Source organism: Chelonia mydas, chromosome 14, assembly GCF_015237465.2.
Source record: "Chelonia mydas isolate rCheMyd1 chromosome 14, rCheMyd1.pri.v2, whole genome shotgun sequence".
In the NCBI taxonomy this organism is placed as follows: domain Eukaryota; kingdom Metazoa; phylum Chordata; order Testudines; family Cheloniidae; genus Chelonia; species Chelonia mydas.
The window spans coordinates 32698547-32723733 of NC_051254.2; the positions used below are offsets into that span (position 1 = coordinate 32698547).

General features: G+C 49.8%; 2 protein-coding genes across 4 annotated transcripts in view; one reads left to right on the forward strand and one right to left on the reverse strand.

Moving 5' to 3' along the window:
- Positions 1-25187, forward strand: part of LOC102945825 (zinc finger protein 436) — a 1196575-nt gene that overhangs the window by 1051621 nt on the left and 119767 nt on the right. The gene's annotated exons all lie outside the window — the stretch shown is intronic.
- Positions 1-25187, reverse strand: part of LOC102941303 (butyrophilin subfamily 1 member A1) — a 66121-nt gene that overhangs the window by 25799 nt on the left and 15135 nt on the right. The window contains exons 4-9 of one of the 2 annotated variants that reach the window (XM_037913558.2): positions 22254-22535; positions 17608-17724; positions 12618-12650; positions 12281-12313; positions 12160-12192; positions 232-252 (exon numbers count right to left, since the gene is read on the reverse strand). In XM_037913558.2, the coding sequence (XP_037769486.1) occupies positions 232-252; positions 12160-12192; positions 12281-12313; positions 12618-12650; positions 17608-17724; positions 22254-22535 (519 nt within the window). The remainder of the gene's footprint in view (positions 1-231; positions 253-12159; positions 12193-12280; positions 12314-12617; positions 12651-17607; positions 17725-22253; positions 22536-25187) is intronic. The other variant, XM_043528772.1, reaches the window with a different exon arrangement.

Consider the following 25187-nt stretch of genomic DNA (forward strand, 5'->3'; position numbering starts at 1 on the left):
GGCAAGGGTGTATGGTATTGTGCCATTAGCAACTGTAGTTAATATTCATATTTCAATACCACAAATTTTCCATCCATTATGTCTGGATAATATCTGGATTTCCCCTTGTCATGTACCTTACCTGTCTCAGTAACACATTAATTTTTTACACTAATATGTCTTTGCACACACAGCTCTGAGTGTTCCTTTTCCAATTTAAAGCATAATCAAAACTAGTAAAAACACACGTACCTTTCACTGCCTCGTATTCCCCTGGAAAGTCAAAGACATCGGGAGTTAACGTTGAGTCTCAAAACTTAATGGGAAATAGTCAAGTGAAAAGCGTCTCCCTCACTGGTGATATGAACGTTTTGCAAGATTTGTCCATAAGATGCTAAGCAGAGCACAGCCCAGGAGCCGGCTTCTTATGGAGGCAGGGACCCAACCTGTCCTACTGCAACTGTTACATGTACTATGTTATACACCTCAGACACTGCACAGGTAAACCTGGACCAGAGAGCAGAGCTTCCTGGCTCCACATCACTACTCTCTGTCCCTCCCATATTGATCCCTGAAACTGTCCCCACCTGCTCCTGTTCATCCCCTGTCCTCTGCACAGACACACACACCGTTAAGTAGGGTTGCCAATTTTGGTTGGATGTATTCCTGGAGATGTCATTACATGACATAATCTTTAATTAAAGATTCTCTTTAATTCCTGGAGACTCCAGGCCAATCCTGGACGGTTGGCAACCCTACCTTTAAGCCCCACCTGATGCCATACCTGCATATCCCATTGCCAGTCTCCTGCCCCACTCCACATTGTTATTTGCATTCCAGTTGTGTCTAGAGGTCACACTCAGAGCTGGGCCCCACTGCGCTAGGCCCTGTATGCACACACTCAGGACCAAGCCCCACAGCCAGGGCTGGATTAACTCTTCTGGGGGCCGGGGGCTAGTTGGTTTTTTGGGCCCCCCAGGCTACAGGGTTGGGCCAAAAATGAGGGGTTCAGTTTGTGGGAGGGGGCTGCCGGGGAGCAGGCTGGGGGTCTGGACGGAAGATAAGGTGCAGGAGAAGGCTGGGGCTGGGAGGGAGGGAGGGTGCAGGAGCAGGCTAGGGGTGGGGGTCTGGGAAGGAAGGAGGGTGTAGGAGTGGTCTGGAGGGGTGGGAGTGTGGGGTCTGGGAGGGAGGTAGGGTGTAGGAGCAGGGTGGGGATGGGGGGGGTCTGGGAGAGAGAGAGGGAGGGAGGGTTCAGGAGCAGGCTGGGGGGGGTCTGGGAGGGAAGGAGGGTGCTGGGGGGGTGTGCAGGGTCTGGGAGGGAGGGTGCAGGAGCAGGGTGGGGTGGGGGGTCTGGGAGGGAGCTAGGGTGCAGGAGTGGGCTGCGGGGGGTACACGGTCTGGGAGGGAGGGTGTCGGAGGAGGCTGGCGTGCGGGACACTTACCTGGCACTCCCGCTTGGTACGGGGGGGACACCTGCAGGCACCGCCCTCACAGCGCCCGTTGGCCGCAATTCCCAGCCAATGGGAGTGGCGGGGGCGGAGCGAGCGAAGCACTGGGACAGAGAGCTTCCCTGCGCTAGCGGTGAGGCGGCTCCAGCTCGGGGCGGGTCGGGGAGGAACGGGTCAGCAGTGCACGGAGCTGCTTCCCAACTCACCCGCCCGCCAGGCAGAGCCGGCCAAGAACGCAACATGGAGGGGCTTTAGTGGCTGCAGCCCTCCCCCCGCCCCCGCTTAGCCCGGGGCCCTGGGCCACGGGCCACATACAGCCCCTAAAGTCCCTTTCTTAACCCGGCCCTGCCCACAGCACTAGGACCTGTGCACACACTCCAGACTATAAAAAGACACAATCCCTACTCCAAAGAGTTTACAGTCTTGAGGCCTGACCCTGCAAATATTTATGCCCTGGTCTAACTTTACCCACAAACCTCCTCTTCCCCACCCACCCCTCTAACTGCTGCCCCATCTCCCTCCTCCCTTTTGTCTCTGAACTCAGTGAACCCAGTCTGCAAACAATGCTTGTGTCTCCAGCTGTCCTAGATCCCTTCCAGTCTGACTTCCCACTCCACTCAGACCGCTCTCACTGGGGTTCCCAGTGATCACCCTGGCCAAATCTCAGTGCCCACAACCTTGTGGTTATTTTTGGTTCCTCCCTCTGCACACCCAGGCCATTTCCAAACACTGCTGCTGCTTCTTGAGTGTTATCTCCAGTATCTGCCCTTTTCTCTCCCTCTTTCCAGCACAATCTCTCTCTCAGGCCCTCATTATATCCTGCCACGACTAAAACCACAGCCTCTTCTATGGCTCCCATACGCACCTACTGTCCCCCTTCTGTCCACACAAACTGCATCTAACAAAGCGACAGTCCCTGGCCCAAGGAGCTCACCCTTTGCACGGCAGACAGGGTACAACAGGGGGATGAAATAGACAAGTGGGGTGAAGGGGCTGGGAGGCGGAGATAACGATAAAAACAAACCAAAGCACAGCTCACCAGGTGCCCAATGCCAGACGGGAGAGATTCCAGGGGCCACAGCACAGCTGGGTTTGGAGGAGGGATTAAAGAGAGGAGAAAGGGGCAGCTTTACTAATACTGAGGGGAAGGGAGTACTTGTGGCACCTTAGAGACTAACAAATTTATTAGAGCATAAGCTTTCCTGAGCTACAGCTCACTTCATCGGACGCATACAGTGGAAAATATAGAGGGGAGATTTTATATACACAGAGAACATGAAACAATGGGTGTGACCATACAGACTGTAACAAAAGTGATCAGGAAAGGTGAGAATGGATTTTTTACCTCTTGTTACAGTCTGTATGGTCACACCCATTGTTTCATGTTCTCTGTGTATATAAAATCTCCCCTCTATATTTTCCACTGTATGCGTCCGATGAAGTGAGCTGTAGCTCAGGAAAGCTTATGCTCTAATAAATTTGTTAGTCTCTAAGGTGCCGCAAGTACTCCTTTTCTTTTTACGGATACAGACTAACACGGCTGCTACTCTGTAATACTGAGGGGGTGTTTTTCCGTGCCTGGAGTGGGAGGGGGAGAAAACACTGAGGTGTTTAAGGGAGAAGCAGACAGGCCGGTGACCCAGGCTGAGGGTGACCAGACAACCCAATATAATCAGGACTGTCCCAATATTAGGGGCTTTGTCTTATATATGCAACTATTCCCCTCCGGCACACACAAAAAGTGTCCAGATTTTTCACAGTTGCTACCTGGTCACCCTACCCAGTACCCAGGCTGCCAGGAGCAAAAAAAAAAAAAGCCCAGTGGCAGTATGGCTCCCCTAGAACCAGCCCTGCGCACTCACCCCTGGAACTGGCCCTGCAGGCTTCCATGGCTGGCAGAGGGAAGGTAGCGCCAATCACTCAGACAGGGTGGGACTAACTGGTGAGGGACCTAAAGGCAAAGATCAACATGCAGGAGCAGGGAGACTGGGGTGAGGTCAGGACGTGTGGGCCCAGCGAGAGGCTGAGTCAGAGACCATGCCCAGATTTCTGGCCTGAGTGACTGGGCGGATGGAAGTGTTGTTAGGGTGGCCAACACTGTATTTCAAAAATACAGGACAGTTTTTTCTGCCCCCTCCCCCCAACTCCCAACCCAGGCCAACATCATGGAGTGGTTCAGCCAGGGCAGGGGGAATGTCCCGGTCCCCTCCCATAAGGAGCCACCTCGAGCAGGGCTCAGATCCCAGGCCTTCCAGTCAGCTCAAGCCTCACACCTCACCTCGGGACCACAATCCCTGGTCCACAGGAGGGGCAGAGACCCTGGTACCTTGCTCTGGTGGGGCCCAAAGTGGCTGGAAGGCAGGGAGGGAGGGAGGACCACCACAGCCCCCTGCCTCTGGGAGGGCTCGCAGTGTTATCCAAAGAGATGAAGAAACTAGGAAGTGAGGAGGGCTCTGAGGAGTGCGGAAGAGACTAAACACTCAGCTGTTGAACCTAAGTTGCCCTCTGGACATTGATGAGGAGGAGATGTCAGACAGGCTGAGATGTGGGAACAGTTTTTAGTGGAGAAGGAGTTTGAGAGACATTGGCACAGAGGTGGTATCTGAAGCCATGCGTGTAGGTAAGAGCTACGAGAGGCAGAGTGTGGAGAGGGGAGAGCAGGGGGCCAAGCACTGGGCTCTGGGGGAGGGATGTTCTCTGAAAGAGGGAGACAGGAAAAGACTGACCCAACAAAACAGACACCAAAGAAGTGATTAGAAAGGCAGGAGAAGAACTGGGAGAGGAGGGAGCTGTGAAAGCCAAGGATTTAATGGAGATGAGTGGTCTGGTCAATGGTGTCAGAAGAAGGCGGAGCATGAAGCTAGCACAAGGAGGATGAGGATCACACAGAAGCCATAGGATCTGACCAGGAAGGTCATTGGAGACTTTGGCTAGAGCAGTTTCAGGGGAGTGCAGGGGACAGAAGTCGGACTGGGGAGGATCTAGGATGGAATTGGAGGAGAGGAACTCCAGACAGCGATTGTAGGAAGAGCATTCACTGAGCTTAGAGATGGAAGGCAGAAGGGGCAATAGGTAGACAGTGAAGTGGGGTTGGGGATGGAAAGTGTGACTAATCAGCTGATGCTGAGGCCAGGGATCAGGTGATGGCTTAAAGATCTCCTGGTCCTCATAAAAGCCTGGCCAGCAAGTCCCTCAGCTAAGGAGAGCTTCAGGAAGCAGGAAGACACCTGCAGGACACCCTAGGACAGGGAAAGAGCCCTGTTCATGTCTGCTGGGAGAGCAATACAGCGGTGCACAGACAATCCAGGAAGTTTTTGGAAAGTGTAGGGGACAATTTCCTGGTGCAAGTGCTGGAGGAACCAACTAGGGGCAGAGCTCTTCTTGACCTGCTGCTCACAAACCGGGAAGAATTAGTAGGGAAAGCTAAAGTGGATGGGAACCTGGGAGGCAGTGACCATGAGATGGTCGAGTTCAGGATCCTGACACAGGGAAGAAAGGAGAGCAGCAGAATAAGGACCCTGGACTTCAGAAAAGCAGACTTTGACTCCCTCAGGGAACTGATGGGCAGGATCCCCTGGAAGAATAACATGAGGGGGAAAGGAGTCCAGGAGAGCTGGCTGTATTTTAAAGAATTCTTATTGAGGTTACAGGGACAAACCATCCCGATGTGTAAAAAGAATAGTAAATATGGCAGGCGACCAGCTTGGCTTAACAGTGAAATCCTTGCTGATCTTAAATACACAAAAGAAGCTTACAAGAAGTGGAAGATTGGACAAATGACCAGGGAAGAGTATAAAAATATTGCTCGGGCATGCAGGAGTGAAATCAGGAAGGCCAAATCACACTTGGAGTTGCAGCTAGCAAGAGATGTTAAGAGTAACAAGAAGGGTTTCTTCAGGTATGTTAGCAATAAGAAGAAAGTCAAGGAAAGTGTGGGTCCCTTACTGAATGAGGGAGGCAACCTAGTGACAGAGGATGTGGAAAAAGCTAATGTACTCAATGCTTTTTTTTGCCTCTGTCTTCACGAACAAGGTCAGCTCCCAGACTGCTGCACTGGGCAGCACAGCATGGGGAGGAGGTGACCAGCCCTCTGTGGAGAAAGAAGTGGTTCGGGACTATTTAGAAAAGCTGGATGAGCACAAGTCCATGGGGCCGGATGCGCTGCATCCGAGAGTGCTAAAGGAGTTGGCAGATGTGATTGCAGAGCCATTGGCCATTATCTTTGAAAACTCATGGCGATCGGGGGAGGTCCCGGGTGACTGGAAAAAGGCTAATGTAGTGCTCATCTTTAAAAAGGGGAAGAAGGAGGATCCGGGGAACTACAGGCCAATTAGCCTCACCTCAGTGCCTGGAAAAATCATGGAGCAGGTCCTCAAGGAATCAATTCTGAAGCACTTAGAGGAGAGGAAAGTGATCAGGAACAGTCAGCATGGATTGACCAAGGGCAAGTCATGCCTGACAAATCTAATTGCCTTCTATGACGAGATAACTGGCTCTGTGGATGAGGGGAAAGCAGTGGACGTGTTGTTCCTTGACTTTAGCAAAGCTTTTGACACGGTCTCCCACAGTATTCTTGCCAGCAAGTTAAAGACGTATGGGCTGGATGAATGCACTATAAGGTGTATAGAAAATTGGCTAGATTGTCGGGCTCAACGGGTAGTGATCAATGGTTCCATGTCTAGTTGGCAGCCAGTATCAAGTGGAGTGCCCCAATGGTCGGTCCTCGGGCCAGTTTTGTTCAATATCTTCATAAATGATCTGGAGGATGGTGTGGATTGCACCCTCAGCAAGTTTTCAGGTGACACTAAACTGGGAGGAGAGGTAGATACGTTGCAGAGTAGGGATAGGATACAGAGGGCCCTAGACAAATTAGGGGATTGGGCCAAAAAAAATCTGATGAGGTTCAACAAGGACAAGTGCAGAGTCCTGCACTTAGGACGGAAGAATCCCATGCACCACTACAGACTAGGGACCAAATGGCTCGGCAGCAGTTCTGCAGAAAAGGACCTAGGGGTTACAGTGGACAAGAAGCTGGATATGAGTCAACAGTGTGCCCTTGTTGCCAAGAAGGCCAATGGCATTTTGGGATGTATACGTAGGGGCATTGCCAGCAGATCGAGGGACGTGATCGTTCCCCTCTATTCGACATTGGTGAGGTCTCATTTGGAGTACTGTGTCCAGTTTTGGGCCCCACACTACAAGAAGGATGTGGAAAAATTGGAAAGAGTCCAGCGGAGGGCAACAAAAATGATTAGGGGACTGGAACATATGACCTATGAGGAAAGGCTGAGGGAACTGGGATTGTTTAGTCTGCGGAAGAGAAGAATGAGGGGGGATTTGATAGCTGCTTTCAACTACCTGAAAGGGGGTTCCAAAGAGGATGGCTCTAGACTGTTCTCAGTGGTAGCAGATGACAGAACAAGGAGTAATGGTCTCAAATTGCAGTGGGGGAGGTTTAGGTTGGATATTAGGAAAAACTTTTTCACTAGGAGGGTGGTGAAACACTGGAATGCGTTACCTAGGGAGGTAGTGGAATCTTCTTCCTTAGGAGTTTTTAAGGTCAGGCTTGACAAAGCCCTGGCTGGGATGATTTCATTGGGGATTGGTCCTGCTTTGAGCAGGGGGTTGGACTAGATGACCTCCTGAGGTCCCTTCCAACCCTGATATTCTATGATTCTATGATTGTCAGGCAGACGGCCTGTGGGGTGTGATCCTGCAGGGAGGGGCCAGGCCCCTGCAGAAGAGCCCAGCTCAGGGGAAAGAACATGACTGATATGCTGAACTTGTGTTAAACAGTTTTGAAGAAATAAAACCAAAGCTGGGAGGGAAGGGCACTGAGACCCTGTGACTGGAGAATGTTTGTGGGGCACAGGCTGGTGGGACAGCCCCTGACTGGCACAAAGCCATGTTGGTATGGAGAGGGGAAAGGTTGGAGGAGAGGGGGAGGTTAGTTAAAGAGAAGGGTGCGTGAGGGATGCGAGCAAGGGGAAGGAGATCAGGGGATGGTTGTGGGAGCAGCTGGAGGGGTTGGAGGAGGAGAGAACTGTAACTTTTCGAAGGGATGGAGGGGTGAGGTCATGTTTGATCTTGTGCATTTTCTCTGTAAAGAAACCAGTGAGATCCTGTGCAGAGGGTCATCGGGCTGGTGGGGGCGTTGATGAGGGAGTCACACGTGGCAAATTGGTGGCTGGGGTTGGTTGTGGGAGTCAGTTAGGTGGGGAAGTTCATCTGTTTAGCTGGAATGGAAGGAGAACTTTGGGAAGGAGACAAACCCTCCTGCTTCAGAGCCTATGACTTAGTCAGCCTCTGAGTGACGGGCGGGGGGGGGCTAGGAAGACACTTTGGCTAGAGGCAGGTTATTCCATTACTGGCCAGTAGGGGTACTCTTGCAACATCCTCTGAACCAGCTGGTACTGGCCACTGTCCCAGACAGGATCCCAGGCTTGGGGCCCCGCTCTGATTTACTCTGACCACTCCTGGGTTCTTCAAAGCTCCTGTTTTAAGCCTCAGTTCAGCAAAGAAATTAAGCAGATACGTAAGTACTTAGCTGAATTGGGGCATTAGTGACTATACATCTAAGGGACGGTTCATTACAGATACTAGATAACTATCCCCATGTAAAAGCTGTTAGCTTGAAGTTCAGGGTTTTCTGAAAGTCACCTATAAACCAATGTTATTATAGTAACAAAAATATGAAACAAAGTTTTAACAAGGTTTCAAACAGGAATTTGGACAGGCATCCATATCTCTGAGGCCGCTTTGAAAACCCTAGCCTTATTGTGTGAAAGGCTGGAAATTCGTAACTCCATTCCCTGCACCAGCCTTCTTGCAGCCACTGTGAGTAGAACTGACCAGTGGGTGAGAAATATCTTATCAGCAGTGGCAGATTTAGAGTTAGTGGGCCCTGTGCTCAGCTTCATTTGGGGGGCTCCTCCCCCCCTGTTTTTCATTCTTTTTTTCTTCATCCTCCTCTTATAAGTTATAGGAAGTAAATGAAAATAAAGTGAGGTACCTTGATTGTTCTTGTAGTCTAATTTTTTTTTTCACAGACCACTTGAAAATTGCTGAGGGTCTCAGCAGACCATTTAATGAACTTTCCAAATATTGTTTGTACCATTAGCTAACTATTGTAAAATGCTTTGGATAAGAGCGCTTTATAAAAAACATGTAAAAAAACATTGGGTTGCAGGGTCTGGCCAGGAGTTAGGGTGTGGGAGGGGGCTCAGGGTTGGGGTGTGGGGTCTGGGAGGGAGTTAGGGTACAGGAGTGGGCTGGGGTCTGGCCAGGAGCTTGGGTACAGCAGGGGGCTCAGGGCTGGGGCAGGAGGTTGGGGTGTGGAGCGCTTACCTAGAGCAGCTCCCATTTGGTGTGAGAGGTGCAGGTGGGAATGTTGGGGGGGGGGAAGAGGCAGGAGCTCCAATTTGGTGCTCAGGGTGGGGATGTGGGGGCATGCAGTAGTCAGGGCATGGGGTGTGGGTGGGCTGGGTATGTGGTGGATTGCAACAGTCAAGGAGGGCAGGGGGCTGGGGGGCTGTGAGGGGGCGCCAGAGTCAGGCAGGGGTTGTGGGGGGTGCAGGAGTCACAGAGGGCAGGGGGCTGGGTGTGCAAGGGGGTACAGGAATCAGGGAGGGCGGGGTGTGGTAACCCTGAGCGGCTTAGGTCAGGGGGATGGGGGGGGTTGTATAGGGGGAGTGCGGGGGCCCTGCCTCTGCTCTGCCCTGCCCTGCCCTGATTCCACCCCCTTCCCCAAGTCTCTGCCCCGGCCCCTGCCCCTGCCCCGCCTCTTCCCCCGAGCATGCTGCAGCCCCGCTCCACCCCTTCCCTCCAACCCTCCCTCCTGGAGCGCCCTGAGCGCTGGCAAGCAGCTGTTTGGTGGCAGGGGAAGCGCTCAGAGGGAGGGAGCGGGGCGGGGACGCGGCATGCTCAAGGGAGGAGGCAGCGGGGGAGTGGGGAGCTTGGCTGCCGGTGGGGGGGAGCAGAGCCTGCAGCAGGAGCTCCAGGAGCCAGCAGGAGCAAGTTTCTGCCCCGGCAGCTGCCTGGCCCTGCGGCCCCCAGTCGTTGGTGGGCCCCGTGCCAGGGCACCTTGTGTTTTATTGTAAATCCGCCTCTGTTTATCAGACAGGATAGCCTGCTAACAAGTATAGGCTATAGATTGTATTTCTTTTACCTGTAACTTTGTTTCCAAATCTACACTTGCTTTTATTGAGTCTCTGTCTCAGGCTCTATTAATTAAACTTCAGTTTGGTTTTACTGTAGACGTGTCTAAGTGCCTGGTGCAAAGGAGTGTGTTGAACCAAGGTGAAGCCAGTAAGCGGGGGTGCATTGCTTCCACTGAGGCAGCAGATCGGCGTGCATTGCTGGTGTTCAGGAGGAGACGGGACTGGGCACGTGAGTGTAACAAAGCCGCGGTGTGAATTGCTAACCTGCAGAGAGACACAGCAGAGCTCATGGAGCCCAGAGCACAGCGCCTCGTGTTGCCTGTAGCCAGTAGCTTTGGGAGAGTTTCCCCGGGTGGGCACAGACAAGGCTCTCACACTGTGAGCAGGTTGCAGCGGTTTACCCTGGAGAACTCGTGTAACCCCAAAGGCATCTCAGAGCTCCCGATACACTGAATGGGGAGAAGCAGGTGCCTTAGAATGGGATCCACAGAACCCAGCGAGTTAGGAGCCATGTAAGCCAGTCAATGGGAGAGGCCAACAAGAGGGGTATGTTCTAAGCCCCACCCCTCTCCTGAATTTGGTGCCTCTCTCTGCTAGTGATCCATGGCCAGGAGCCCCTCTTCTGGAGCCAGGCAGATTAGGTACCTCTGTGTGTCTGTGAGACAGAGTAAGGCACTGGCCACACTCCACACAAGATGGCTGAAGGGCAGAGGGGTGTTATAGAGTGATTCTGAGTTAATGTTTAATTAAAGTGTAACAACTTGAACAAAAGAGACAGAGGGAGTCTCATATCAGAATGTCCCATAGCCCAGTGGTTACAGCATTGTCCTGAGAGGTAGAAGATCCGTGTTCAAATGCCTTCTCCTTATCTGGCAGAGATGGTGGACTTGAACCAGAGTCTCCCACAGCCCAGGTGGGTACTCTAACCCTTGGCCTAAATGTTACAAAGGAGGCTCACTGCATCTCCATCCCCCACCTCATTCTGTGTGCTGTTGGGTGGCCTCTGAGCACATCTACTGGATGAGGCCCCACGAGTGAGATTAGGGTGACCCGATGTCCTGATTTTTGGGTCTTTTTCTCATATAGGCTCCTGTTACCCCCACCCCCCACCCCAGTCCCGATTTTTCACACTTGCTGTCTGGTTGCCCTAAGTGAGATAAACTGAGGGGAGGAGCATCTATGTGTCGTTAGGGGCACAAGTGGGAGTTAGGTGCCCAGAGGTCTACAGCTAGTCAGCCGTGTGATCCTCGTGCCCAGAGGCAGAAACTTAGACACTGAGAGAACTTTTACAACAGAGATTTATGTCCTGGGTGAGTTTAGGCGCCTACAGGGGTAGGTTTCAGCCAAGTGGGGTTTTGTGGATCACGGTGCCTAAAACTGGGATTGAGAGGCCTATGTCTGGGCTTTAGGTGACTAAGTTTCTTCATAGATCCGGACCATAATGCACAGTGCAATTCCCAGATAAAAACTACATTAATGTGGAGCTAAGGATGAGAGAACATACTTGTAACTTAAGGGTAAAACACATTACAGGAGGAATTGTGTAATTATTCCCAAGCCAAGTGTTATACACCCAGGAAACACAAATTATGGTTAAATTATAAAAGAAATCTATGGTCTAGAAATGCAGCTAAGGCACCTAAACAACCTTAACTCTGCCCTGTAGTAAGATCATGAGGGGGAAACTGAAAAACATTGTGTGCCTTTAAAAATCAGTTTCATTTAATGTAGAACCACACACACTGCTCTGCATTGACCAGACCTGTACGGTTATTGTATGGAGTCACTGCAGGGTGGAGCTGAGGTTGTGGGTGGATCACTGAGGGTGAAATCCCACCCTCTCCCATATTACATGGGCATGGAAGGGTCAGAACAAAGGGGGCTCCCGGGTCAGGGATCCTGTCAAACACTGGACAAGTCTCTCCGGGTTCATCTACATTGCAAAAAACCTTGTGGCTGTGGGTCTGAGTCTGGGGCAACTGACTCGGGCTTGCAGAGCTCTCACTACAGGACTGAAAATAGCAGTGTAGACATTCCTGCTCAGGGTGGCACCTGGGCTCTGAAGCCCGGCCAGGGGGAGGGTCTCAGAGCCTGGGCTCCAGCCCCAGTGGGAATGGCTACACCGCTAGATTTAGCCCTGCAGTCAGTTGACCCAGGCTCAGAGACTTGCAGCCATGGGTGGTTTTTTGCACTGTAGATGTACCCACCATTTCCAGCAATGAGACTGACCGAGCTGGGCTGGTGTATTCAGGGCCCTGGGCTCAAGGTGCCATTTCTGTAATTTCCATGGGGTTTATTAGGATAAATGGGCCCTTCATCCTTCAGAGCCTCTTTGTGTCAGGATGAGCAGCCCTGAGCTCCCTGCTTGGGCTCTGGCGTCGAGATGGAGATGTTCCCCATCACTCATTCAAACAGGCTGTAACTCCACCTGCTAAAATTGAGCTCAAGGTGTTAAACTGTGACTCCACTGGCAGTAAATCTGGCTTTCAATTGAGTTAAGTTGGCTCGACTGAGCTGACTTGACTGACATGACATGAAATTTTCAACCCATCCCATTGGTCCCAGACACTGACCTTTCTGTCTCTTCATCTCAGATCGCAGAGTCTCTAGAGGGAGAAAAGAGGGAGAGGTGAGACTTCCCCCTGTCGTGTTTATGGGGATAATGTTAATTTTGTAACTGGCACAGGCACTGACCTCTCTCTCTCTCACATTCAGACAGCAGGGTCTCTAGAGGGAGAAAAGGGCAAGAGATGATTCATCAGTTCACAGATTCCAAGGCCAGAAGGAACCCTTGTGATCACCTAGTCTGACCCTTGCATAACACAAGCCCGTCGGCTTCCCCACAATAATTCCTAGAGAGGATCTTTTAGAAAAACATCCCATCTTGATTTACAAGATGCCAGTGCTGGAGAATCCCCCACAACCCTTGGGAAATTGTTCCAATCATTAATTAATAATGGCAAGATTTCACCCTGTTGTGTTTATGGGGATAACTCTACTGCCAGCTAATGTGATGGGCCCAGACACTGACCTTTCTCGCTCTCCTTATCAGATCGCAGGGTCTCTAGAGGGAGAAAAGGGCGAGAGGTGAAATTTCACCATTCTGTTTATGGTGCAATTCCTGATATTAACGTAACTGTGCTGTAACTGTGAAAGTGAGGCAGACAGGCTGACAAACAGGACACACAGACAGATCTGTCTCAACATCCCTGCACTGACCATCCCTCACTTCCCTCCCCCACTGACCATCACCTCTAGGAGCTGCGCTATGTGTCTCCCCCAGGAGCCATCCCCGCTTCCTGGGACCCGTCACACTCCTGTCTGATCTGGCTGTTGCGGGGGAGAGGAGAGAAGGTCTCTTTTTTTTATCCAGTTCCCTGTCTGCTCCCCTCTGTGCCCATCCCCTGGGCGGCCCCAGCTCTCCCCAGGTCCTGACTATGGGGATGGGGGAGGGAAGTGAGTGATGGGAATGGGGTATTGACCTGAGCTGGTTAAGGGATAGGGTCTGGCTGGCTGCATCCTAGTCTGTCCCCTGATCCTAGTGATACCTGGGAACAGCTCCTCCTAGGGCCCTGGCTAAGAGTGGGGTGGAAGTGCCTTTCGTTATCTGGGTGCTTAGCTCAGCATGAGCCAGGGAGGAGTGTGTTTATGGGCCCCTACAGATATCGTCTCTAAGATCAGCTCTTTCCCACTGGGAGCTTGTCCCCTTGGTGCGTCAGCCCTGGGGTACCAACACTGCTGGAAATGGAGGAAGGGTCATATCTGCCAGTCACTGCTGAGCACAGCCTGAGTGAGACCATCTTATGCCCAGTGTGAGGAGTGTCTCAGACCAGCCGTGCAAGTCCTGGGTGTGTTTGTGTTATTACAGCCTTCTAGCCACACAGCTCACCAGGGCAGCTGGTGGGATAATTCTCTGAAAGGCCCAGGGAACAAGACAGTGACAGTTCATTGTTCTGACTTTTTAGTGCTTGGAAATTAGCCCAACATAGCTCTCTCTGGACACACAGACAAATTTTACATATGACTGAAAATGAGTGAATCCCTGTGTGATGGGGCGTATCAACCCTGCACTGGCCCAATAAGGGTTGTACATGGCCTATGGGTGCAAGAGGCCATGCTTCCTTGCCCCTCCTGGACACGCTCCAACTGGACGCTGGATATACATGGGAGCAGTTCGGCCCAGTCTGGGCTGACAGAGAAAGAGAGCGTACGCATGCTCTGAGCTCCTGCCAGGAAACTGCTAGAGCCGCAGACTGTGGAGGCTGAAGACGCTGAGTCTCTGGCAGGACCTCGGTTGACCACGGAGACAGAGGAAGACAGACAGCCACTGCCAGTGAAAGAAATGCCAGAGGTGGAATCATGGGTGGGAAGCTGCCCAGGAACAGCATTTGTTGAGGTTGGAACAGGAACCTGAACCCAGGGCTACTGGTTTCACAGGGTCCTGGATTGGAACCCAGGGGAGTAGGGTGCACCCGGGTCCCCCTACCCCTTCCCACACCTACCACTGGGTGCAACGGCCACCCAAGGGATACTGGGTGCTACTGCCTGAGATGGTGACTATCAGGCACTGCTGCTGGAGGCTAGAGCAACTGGGTGCTACAGCCCCGGATTGATTGACTCTGGCTGCTAGGCCTCGCTGCCCTAAGGACAGGGGCAGCCATATTGACTCTGTCCATGGGGCCTCACTGCCTTAAGGGCAAGGGCAACCCCATAGATTCTGGCCACAGGGCCGCTCTGCCCTGAGAGCAAGGGCATGTCCCAGATCTCCAGCTACTAGGCCTCGCTACTCCAACCACAAGGAGCCACGCTCAGGGAAAGGGGACGTTTTCCCTCTTTTCCTTCCTTGACCTCCTGAAATCCCAGTAAACCATGCCACCTAACCTGGACTCAGCCCACATAATGTAGCTGTTAAAACCACAAATTAAACCAATTCACACCTGGTGGTGACAAGGTGTGTGAGCAGAGTCTGAGAGCCTGTCTACAATGGCAAGTTACAGCGCAGTGACTTGCTGGCTCAGGAGTGTGAAAAAACACACCCCACTCCGAGCGCAGCAAGTTTGAGCTCTGTAAAGCGCCAATGAAGACAGGCTCCGAGCGCTGGGAGCTATTCTCCACGAGGAGGTGGATGACATAGAGCACTGGGAGAGCGCTCTCTCAAGCACTCGTGGGTGACCACACTGTCAGATCAAAGGACTTCCACGGCAGCGCTGCCACGGCTGCACTTTGAGGTTTTCAGTGTACACTTAGCCTGAATGAGCTCTCCCCTGACATCTAGTGGTGAGCTGGGGAAGAGGCCATCAGGAGCTGATCTCCTTTGCATGGGCACACCCACCCTGCCTAGGTGCTCAGCATGATGGGATTGCTTGCCCAAATGATCACTTTTGACTGGTGTGGGATCCCCAGTCTCGTTGTTATTGGGACAGGGGTAATAAATGGTTTTATCCTTGGTGTGTGAATCCAGGGCAGCAGAACTGTACTTGGCATTGTCTGCTTGAGGGACTCACCCTCAACGAAAAGACTCTCACTAGGCAGGGGACTTGGGCTCCAAAACCTAGTGAGACTACTTAGCCAGTCAGCTACTTATTTGATCCTTTTTTTCTACTGTTCTATAGCAGAGTTAATTTGGATTCAATTGAGAGTTTTGTTATATGTCCTAGAGCTTAAATCACTGATATTTAGGTCTAAGTGTTAGATTTGCTTTGGTACAGTGTCTCTGATGTAAGAGATTGCCTTCTGTGCATGCACAGTGGGGTTCCTACACTCTAACAGCTGAAATTGTGAGAGCTGTACTAAATGGGGAGGACCTGAAGGCATCCTGCTGGATTGGTGTATCAATTGGCCAGCAGGATGGCTGGTGGGGAGATGTTGTGATAGGGTGGTTGGGGAAGAGAAGCAGAGTGCCAACTGTCTTGCAGTGTAGCTGGTAGAGAAGCACAGTGATTGGCCAGCCTGGTGGCTGGTGAAGAGGAATGGCAAGCAAGTGCCTGGGCAGCAGAGCTAGTAATGTGCCTGGGTGGGAGGTGAACTCTGCAGATGCATCTCTGGACTCTGGGTCTGCACTGACCCAGAACAACAACTGTGAGTGGGGTGTGGAGAAGGGACGGGCGCATTAAAGGGACATTTGGTTGAGGGGAAAGGACACTGCCCAACTTACTTGGTGGTGGGTCTTTGACTCATAGTTTATGTTTATGAACCCTGTTTGCAGTGTTTCCCCAAATTAATGTCGGGTTATTTCCCTTCTTTTTTTAAAAGTTTCTTTCTACACTGAGACTTTGTGCTTGCGAGAGGAGAAGTATTGCCTCTCAGAGGCACCAAGGGGGTCATGTGTAATTGTCCCAGGTTACTGGCTGGAGGCTCAAGCTGGTTTTGTGTTGCACTGATGAAGAGAAACCCCTAGATATTGTACCCGGCCCTTGTTGCTGCCAGTTCCAACAGGCAGAAGGCTTACAGGTGACCGTTCTAAAGGTACAACACCCAGTTCCAGCTTTCACAAGTAGAAAGCACAGCTCCTTTCTGCTTCTCTGAATTACCTGCTTCTGTCCCCACTGGGAAATCGTTGTAACAGACATTTCCCCTTCCCAATTCTTCAGATACTTGTAAATTCCCACACAGCACTTCAGGTGAGAAAACCCTGGCTGGGACTTTCACAGCTGCCTTTGGGGGTTGCACACTTGGTGCCCATTAATGTAAACACAAATTGAGTATTCAGATCCCTTAGGCAGCTTTGAAAACCCCAGCATTGCTAGAAATGTCCAGATCACTGACGGCCAATTTCTGCCCCTTGTGATCAGAGGAAAACCTACAGCTGAGCACTTGTACTATAATAGAGAGTTTATTGCCCTGCCCCGGTAGCAGGATCTCAGGGCTTGTCTACAGCACTGCAGCTGCACCAGTGCAGATGCACTGCTGGAGTGCTTACTGGAAACGCTACCTATGCCGAAAGAAGAGCCTCTCCCATTGGGGTAGGTACTCCACCTCCCCGAGAGCTAGGTCAGTATCACTGAGTTGCTCACAGGTGAGGATGTAATTATAGAGACATAAGTGTGCAGTGTAGACCCAGCCTCCAGCTGAGTTAATTTACTTGTCTACACTGGCAAGTTACTGCGCTGAAACTTTCTCACTCAGGGGTGTGAAAAATCCCCCCCACGAGTGCAGCAAGTTTTTCAGCACAGTAACTTGCCAATGTAGACAGGCTCCCAGCACTGGGAGCTATGCCCCTCATGGAGGTGGTTTTCCCTCAGTGCTGGGAGAGCTTTCTCCCAGTGCTGGCGCGTGACCACACTGTCATGTTAAAGTGCTGCTAAGTGTAGACAAAGCCTTAGGACTTGTCTACACTTACATTTTATATCACTCTAAGTTGCTGGCTCAGGGGTGTGAAAAATCACCCCCCTGAGTGCAGCAAGTTTGAGCACTTTAAAGCGCTAGTGTAGCTATTCCCCTCATGGAGGTGGATTACCAGGAGCACTGGGAGAGCTCTCACCCGGCGCTCGTGGAGGACCACACTCACACTTCAAAGAGCTGCTGCGGGAGCTCTTTGAAGTTTCTAGTGTAGACGTAGCCTCAGTGTAGATAAGGTAATCGCTAACCTCTCCATTACTTTCCCATTCGCAGCTCCCACTCACCTAGATGGGGAGAAAGGGGCATGCACAGACTTGGGGGGGCAGAACTGGAATTGAAAAAAGTCCCCTCTCTCCTCCTACTTTCTGTTAGTTTTTCCTTGCCAAGTTACATATGTGGGTGCTCCAAGCCCAGCTCACTGAGCCCCACACGGGTGTTTCAATGTAAGCGGTGCTGATCCCCGTGGAATAGTTCAGAGTCACATTTAGTGAGCTTTGAAGGGGTGAAGCTATTTGAGCCTTCTCAGTTTAAATAAGAAGTCATCATTCACCCTTCTCCCACCGCCCATTGCCTGAAACTCTTCTGAACATGGAATCAAAACCCCTTTAATCCCTGTATCTTTACTTTTGTTTTTCATTTTTATCTCTCTCCCCACCCCAAATTCCTCCCTCTTGTTACTTCACCTTTCTCTCTGTGTTGCGTCCATAAGCAGTAACTGGCCAGGACAATGAGAATAGCGAGGAGAGCCAGGATCACCCCCAGAGCCACCATCCAGGGATTGACCCTCGGGAAAAACAGCTCTGCAAGAGAAGGTGCCATTGACTTCAGAGCAAACACGCGCAGAATGAAGGCAGGACACTGCGACAGTGGTGACACTGTGACTAGTTAAAAGACTCTCACAGGGAAATACACAGGGAGATGTGGCTCCTCTGTGCTTTATTATTAAGTCAATGAAAGTCCAACCTTTAGCCTGGTTACTGAACATGGTTAATTAATGGGCGGGGGCATGTTGGAGGTAGGGAGGGTGTAGGGTGGAGCTCTGCTATGTTACACCTATCCCCCACTGGCATTCAGGCAGTCCCTAGGCTGCTCCAGCTGATCCCCCAAGCTGCAGCCAGTGCAGACTGGCCCTCAGAATCAGAGAGTTGTGACTAGCTCCCTGACACCTGCAACTCCCCTGTGCTCAGAGGGGCTCAGCGACACCAGAGAGTCTGGCCCAAAATATGTTAATGCAGGATTCGAATACAAACAAAACTTGAGCCTGGAGAGTCAGAGTAAAAATTCCTCCAGATTCCTGTTGCCTGGGCCCTGGGGCGATGCTGACAAGAGGGTCCTTGCTATGTGATTAGTGTGGTGTATTGAAAACTGTGTAGAAATCACAAATTGACACTCTGAATCCTGAGGGGTTTTCTGATGCTGCTTGCAGGCTAGGGGGCTCTGCTGGGGGCGGGCATCTGGGTCCTCTGCAGTCATTCTGCAAAGAGCCAGCCTAGAGCAAGGTGGGCTGTGTTCTGCCTCTCTGCCTCAGGGAGCAGCCTGCTTTGTCTCTCTCTGTATTTGGCTGTTGTGTGTTAGAGTTCCGGATTTGGGGGAATAAAGCAGCGTTACATTGCAACCTTCCAGGAAGAGTATTTGTTTTATTTCTAACTCTCTGTTGGTATACTGTGAACACAATAGTCATGTGATATGGGGCATACCATAGGCTTATCAGCAGTGCAGCACTATGAGATCTCAGATGAATAGTGATTAACATATGCAACATCGTTATTATTATAGTGATGAACTACTCATTCTGTGTTAACAAAGTTATTTGGTAGATAATAATACAGAAAACTATGAACCTTTTTTCTAAAAATCAAGATGCTTTTAGCTAAAAGTTTGTTTCTGCATGTTTTGGGCCTGATCCTTTATTGTTAGCACTGCCAAAACTCTCATCAACCTGGTTATGCAGGGAAGGTAGGATCCGTCCCATTGTGTGACCATGAAATAAAAAACCACAATGTACATTCATGTCCGATGCTGGCTGTGGAGCTCTGTGATTACTGCCTTCTGAGCAATTAAGAACAAGTTACGACCTGATCGTTAGTTATGACTTGTGCAAAACTCTCATTTAAAATCATTAGAGTTTTGCCAGAGTCTGAATTGCAGGACGGGGCCCAGAGTGCAGCTTTTATACTAATGTGGTATTTTCAGATGTCATCTAAGTAGCAATGCTCAGACCATATCCAGGGCTCTCTTGTGCTAGTCAGGAAAAATAACTTAATTGGCCAGATTTTCATAAATACTCAGCACCCAGCAGCTCTCAGTGAGAAGAAAGGAGAATTCCCTCCCTCCCCACACTGAGAACTGCGATCGTCACAGTACGCACAGAGAGGTTAGATACAAACATAAATACTCTGGCTGGAAGGTTGCAGTGTAACACGACTGTATCCCTTAGAATCCAGAACCTTAACCCACAAGAACCCCAGAATGGAGTCCCTAAGGCAGCGGGCACAACTCATCGCACCGCACTTTATATAACACGGTGGCACACTGTGCCCCATATAACACCCTGAACCCCCAAGTTCACCACGGTTATATGGTTATGATATATTTTGTACAAAGTATGCCTTGTGAGGTATCATTTGAAAATTCATAATTTAATGAACATCATTGTTCTGTTAAAACGTGTATGTTAACATTGTATGTAGAGCTATGAGATTTTATTATGTTTGTTAGTGAAATATATTGTAATTCTGGGGAATGTCCACAGACTAGCTCCTGAGAAACAACAAAGAACTGGCAACGGGTGTTAGAAAGCTATTAACTGCTGAGGCAACCATTTGCCATCAGGGGGACTGTAAACAAAGGATTTGCATATCATCCCCAATGACATCTCAAATATTACATACACGGCTGGTGTCAACAAGAAATTTACAGTTCTCCTGATAGACTCTTTGAATCTCACATACATAGGGGACTGTTTTGTCTACACCCAAGTGGGGAGTAATCCTCGAAGAGAGGAGGAGGGTATAAAATAATAGACAGTGATCTTCACATTACCCCTCCTCCCACATCTCTACTCTCAGCAATAAGATTGCTTGAAAGTCAGTAGGAGCATCATTGAACTGGGGATGGGGGGTGGGGGAGAGAGAAGTTGGTCCTAGCTGGAAGGCTTTCCAGTTAGTATGGACTTCAGTAAGTTTTTGGGTGTGAGAAACCTTTCTGCTTTCAAATCTTACTTAGCTTGGTCAAGTTGAGGAATTAGTTTTTGGTTTTATTTTTTATTTCTTTTGTAACCAATTCTGACCTTTATGCCTTATCACTTATTATCACTTAAAAACTACCATTCTCTAGTTAGTAAACTTATTTTATTGTTTTACCTAAACCATTGTGTTTGTTTGGGAAATCTCTACTCAGGTTAACAAACACCCAGCAGAATCATTTCCGTTGATGAAATGACCGACTATAAAAGATAATTCAGTAGTGTGCTGGACACTACAGGATGCACATTTCCAGGTACAAGGGTGGGGAATTTGTGAGTGTCACCCTGTATGTTATGTAGTTCATAAGTGGCTGGGAAAGCATTCACGTAACTTTGCTGGGAATGACTTTACATGCTAATGGCTGTGTGTGAGCAGAGCCCAGAGAGGCTGCTTTTCACTAGCAAAGCCGTGTAACAGGCACCTTGGGCTGGAGAGTTAAAGGGACACAGCAGTTCAACAGTCCAGACTGTACCCTAGGGGATGTCACAAACAGGACTTTACTTCTTAGAATCCAGAACCATAACTCACAAGAACCCAAACCGCAGAGGGGAGGCTGCTCCCTAAAGCAGTAGGCACCTTGCTTTACGTTGGCTTGTCTATAGGAACAGGTAGTGCATGGCAGGCTGGGGTGTAAATCCACCTTGCACTAGCTTGCTGCGCACTAACTGGCTGTGTGCACCCTGCTGCTGTGCATTGAAAGTTCCCTGGTGTACGTAGATCTGTTCCCAATTCAAAGCAGGGCAGATCAAAGTACACTATGGAATTGTGAGTGCATATAGCAGGGGCCACACGGACAGTTGGTGTGTGCCAGCTTTACACCCCAGCTTGCCACAAACTAACTGTTCCTGTAGACAAGCTCTGATTCTGCTTTTTTTACAGAGTCCTCTGTTCTGCAAACAGCACCTGGCAAACACCCCTCTCTTAAAGTGACAACTTGCAATTCCAACACAGTCTTCACCACACCACAAGAACAAAGGAGAATTCCCTCCCCCACCCCTACTGAGAAGAATGATGATTGCTGGTGTGATGTTACACTCCATATTCTTTATGAAAATATGCTTATGATATAGATATGACATAACTGAGATGTACTTTATGCAAGTAAGGTATCATTTGAAAGGCTGTGATTTGTTTTATTTTCTTAGTAATCTGCTTTGTTCTGTTTGCTACCTCTTTACCTGTTAAAATCCATCTTTTGTAGTTAGTAAACATATTTCTTGTTTATAATATAATCTAGTTTATATAATTTCTAACTGTTGCGGTGGGGGGGGAGTTGTGCATACCTTCCTCCACATTGACGGAAGGGGCTAATTTCATATAAGTTTGGGTTTGCACTCCAAGGGAGGTGAATACCTGGGGCTGTGGCAAGTCCCTTAAGCTGAGTCTTCCCAGAACTGATCTCAGTGTCTGTATCGTTCTGCAGCAGGACGTGGCCCTTCCTGTGTGCTTGGCTGGAAGAGGCTTGTGAGCCAGGCGCAGCAAGACCAGGTAAAGGGGACGCAGGCTGGCAGAATAGACTGACTCAGTGGCATCCCAACACATCAGGTGGCATCCCAAGGGGGTCCCACCCATCACAGCTGGGTACTGAGCTATTATGAAAATGTGGCCAATGGTGTCCCAGCCTGCAAGGTGCTAAACACCCTCAGCTCCTACTGGAGTCAAAGTTTATGTCTATATTGCAATTAGGCACCTGCAGCTGGCCCATGCCAACTAACTCAGGTGTGCTTGGCTCAGGCTAAGGGGCTGTTTAATGGCAGTGTAGATGGGCTTAGGCTGAAGCCTGAGCTCTGGGACCCTCACAGGGTCCTAGAGCCTGGACTCCAGCCTGAGCCTGAATCTCTACACTGCTATTTAACAGCCCCTTAGTCCGAGCCCCTCAGCCTGAGCCAGCTGGGACAGGCCACCAGCAGGTGTCTAATTTCAGTGTAAACATATCCAAAGAGAACAAAGGTTGCTCAGGACTTTACAAGACATGCTCAGCACCTTGAAGGTCCAGGCCAATACATAGGAGACAATGATAAATTCTCTCCGCTCATGTCTGCAGCATCTCAGTCTATCCATGTGCAGCACGGGCGGGCACTGACCTGCTATGGAAATCGCTGATTCTCTCTCCTGGTAGAGTCGAAGGTTCCTGACACAGCAGGACAGTTTCTGGTTGGACTCTTCTGATATAACAATGGCAATCTCTGTTTGAAACAAGTCATCAGCCTCTGGGGTTATTTTTTTAGAGGCTGATGGTAAGATCTGACCCTGGAGATCTCTCCACTGAGCCTCAGGTTCTGGGTACCATCTGGATGATCGACACACCACCCGGATCCCTCCATCCTGATGTCCCTCCACTGAGATGTCAGGATCAGAACCCAAACCTACAGAAGAAGTAAATGAACTTGTGATAATCCTACAGTGCCCAGTAATGAGCCAAAAACTTTATTACACTGTTATCAAAAGCCATTTCCTGTTAAACTAATAATAAATTGTGAGTCCATGAGTGTGGCTGGTCAGTTAATCTGGTCAGATTCATATTTGATAGACAGTAGAATTAATATTAATGTCAGGGCTGTTCTATGCACAAATTTGTTCCAGTTTAGTTAAACTGGTTCAGTTAATCAAGTGCAAATCCCTGTGTGGACACTCTTAAATCAAGAAGGAATTGACTCAAGCTAAATCAATATAAGCCATTTCCAAACTCTTTTAGGAGTGTCCACACAGAGCTTTGCACTAGTTCATCAAAACCAGTGCACATGTATGTGTAGACAAACATTAAATTAATTCACAAATAAAAAAACCCTGTTATAGGGGAGTTTGGGTTGCTTGGCAGTGCCTTGTAGCCTTCCAGAATAAAGAAGTGAACAGCAGAAAACTGATACAACCGAAAGCCAGGAAATACACCCAGCAAAACAGAAACACAAACACTCAACAAGGAAATGTAGGGTTAAGGTAACACCTCTCACACCAGATCACACTTAGGGGGTTTATTATTGATGAGCTAAACTGAAATAAAATTATCTTAATTGAAACAAGAGTCTTATACCTTAATCAAAAGTGTGAATTCAAACAGATTTCATTAATGTGGGGTCAGTGTGTGTGTGTGCAGAGATGCCCTTAGGCTGTTTGGAAATTTCCCACAGACCAGCCTAGAAAGGAAAACGACCTATAAAGAAAGACAGAGAAGCTACAAGTGTCTGGAGCCTTCCCCACATGGGATTCTTGACCAGAAGAGCACAGGCTACGGAGTCCTCTCCCAGAAGGGGTGTGACTCACAAGGCTTTGGTCTGACAGACTCATGGGAAATGCCCAAGAGCCACAGACAAGAACTGAGGTTAAAAGGCCTGATGTGAAAATTCTATGTAACCCCCCATGCTTCTGTTGCTGTTCCTTTTAAACAGCCCACTGATTCCAGCTAGATGGGGACTCGCAGGTAAACAAAGGAAAAAGTTTATGCATCCTTGAAGCATGCTATGTAGGGCTTCTCCAGGGGTGGGGGCTAATTCCACTCCCAAATACAGTAAAAGCTGTTTTATCCGGCATGTTGGGGCAATGGGGGGTACCGGTAAGTGAAAAATGCCAGTTAACTAAGGGAGAGAGTTTGGGTGCAGGAGAGGGTTTGGGGCAGGAGATTGGGGAGCAGAAAGGGGGGCAGGATCCTGGGGTGCTCACCTCAGGCGGCTCCCCGCAAGTGGTGACCTGTCCTGGCTGCTGCTAGACGGAGGCATGGCAGGCGGCTCAGAGTGCTGCCCCCACCCCTCACTGAGGGAACCGCAGCCAATGGGAGCTGCGGGGGCGGCGCCTGTGGGCGGAGGAAGCATGCAGATCCTCTGGGCCACCCCTCTGCCTAGCAGCAGCTGGGACAGGTCACTGCTTGCGGAGAGCCACTCGAGGGTGTCCACCAAATCTGGCACCCTGCATCCCCTCCTGCCCCACAACCCCCTGCCCTGAGCCCCCTCCCACACCCAAACTCCCTCCCAGAGCCTGTGCCCCAGCCCTACACCCCAACCCCCAGCCCTGCACCCCCTCCCGTACCCAAACTCCCTCCCAGAGCCTGCACTCCACAACCCCTTCTGTGCTCCAACCCCCCTGCTAGCCCCACGCCAAGTGGCTTATAAACTGGAATTTCAATGATGATCAGAAATGCCGGTTTATAGAGCTTTCTGGTTGGTAAAGTGCCAGATAAAACAGCTTTTACTGTATAAAGAACAAAAGTTGCCAAAATCTTACATTAGTTTCACCAGACCCAGAGGGAGTCAGCCATACCAGATCTCCACCCTGAGCGCTGATAGTCACAGGCCTGTTTTACTAATTGCAGCAAGAACATAATCGCAACGACAAGGATATCAGCCTATTGGAAGAACTGGGTGTTTGCTGCTTGTTCAGCTCATGGCAGTGTGGTGATATTAATGCCACATCAGTAATGTATGTTTTAAATGCATAGGATTTGGGGCCTGTGAACCATTTGGTAGTGAAGAAATCTGTACGTTTGATGCTAATTTCATTGTTGTTGTTTCCAAAGTGTTTGGATATAATGATAAGATTGCGTCTAGATTTATGAGGAGTCTCAGTTAACCCTCAGCTTGTCCTCTTATGAACCTAACGATTGTTTTCGTTTGAGCAGCTTTACTCCATTGTGGTGTCTTGCTCCAGTCTGGAAGAAATTCAGGCTACGAGCATCCATGACTGTCCAAATGTGCATATTTAATCTCATGTGTTGTTATGCCCCAGTGGAAGCTCTGCTGTCCAACCAGACCGAACCCCCTCACTGTTCCTGCAGTAAAATGGAATTATAGTGGGTGCTTGTGTAACCAAAGTTTGGTGGATTACATGTACATTACAAAAGGGAATGATCTCGTGGTTATAAAGTAATATCCAGTCATGGCCATGACTGACAGCTCAGGTTACCCACAATTGACCGTTATTGTGCTGTGGACGGCAGTGAGTGGCTGGAAGGGTTTTAAGTAGAATGTAACTTTGTCAGTGCATTAAAATTAAAATGATGAGATACATAAATTACAAGTGTATGGGAA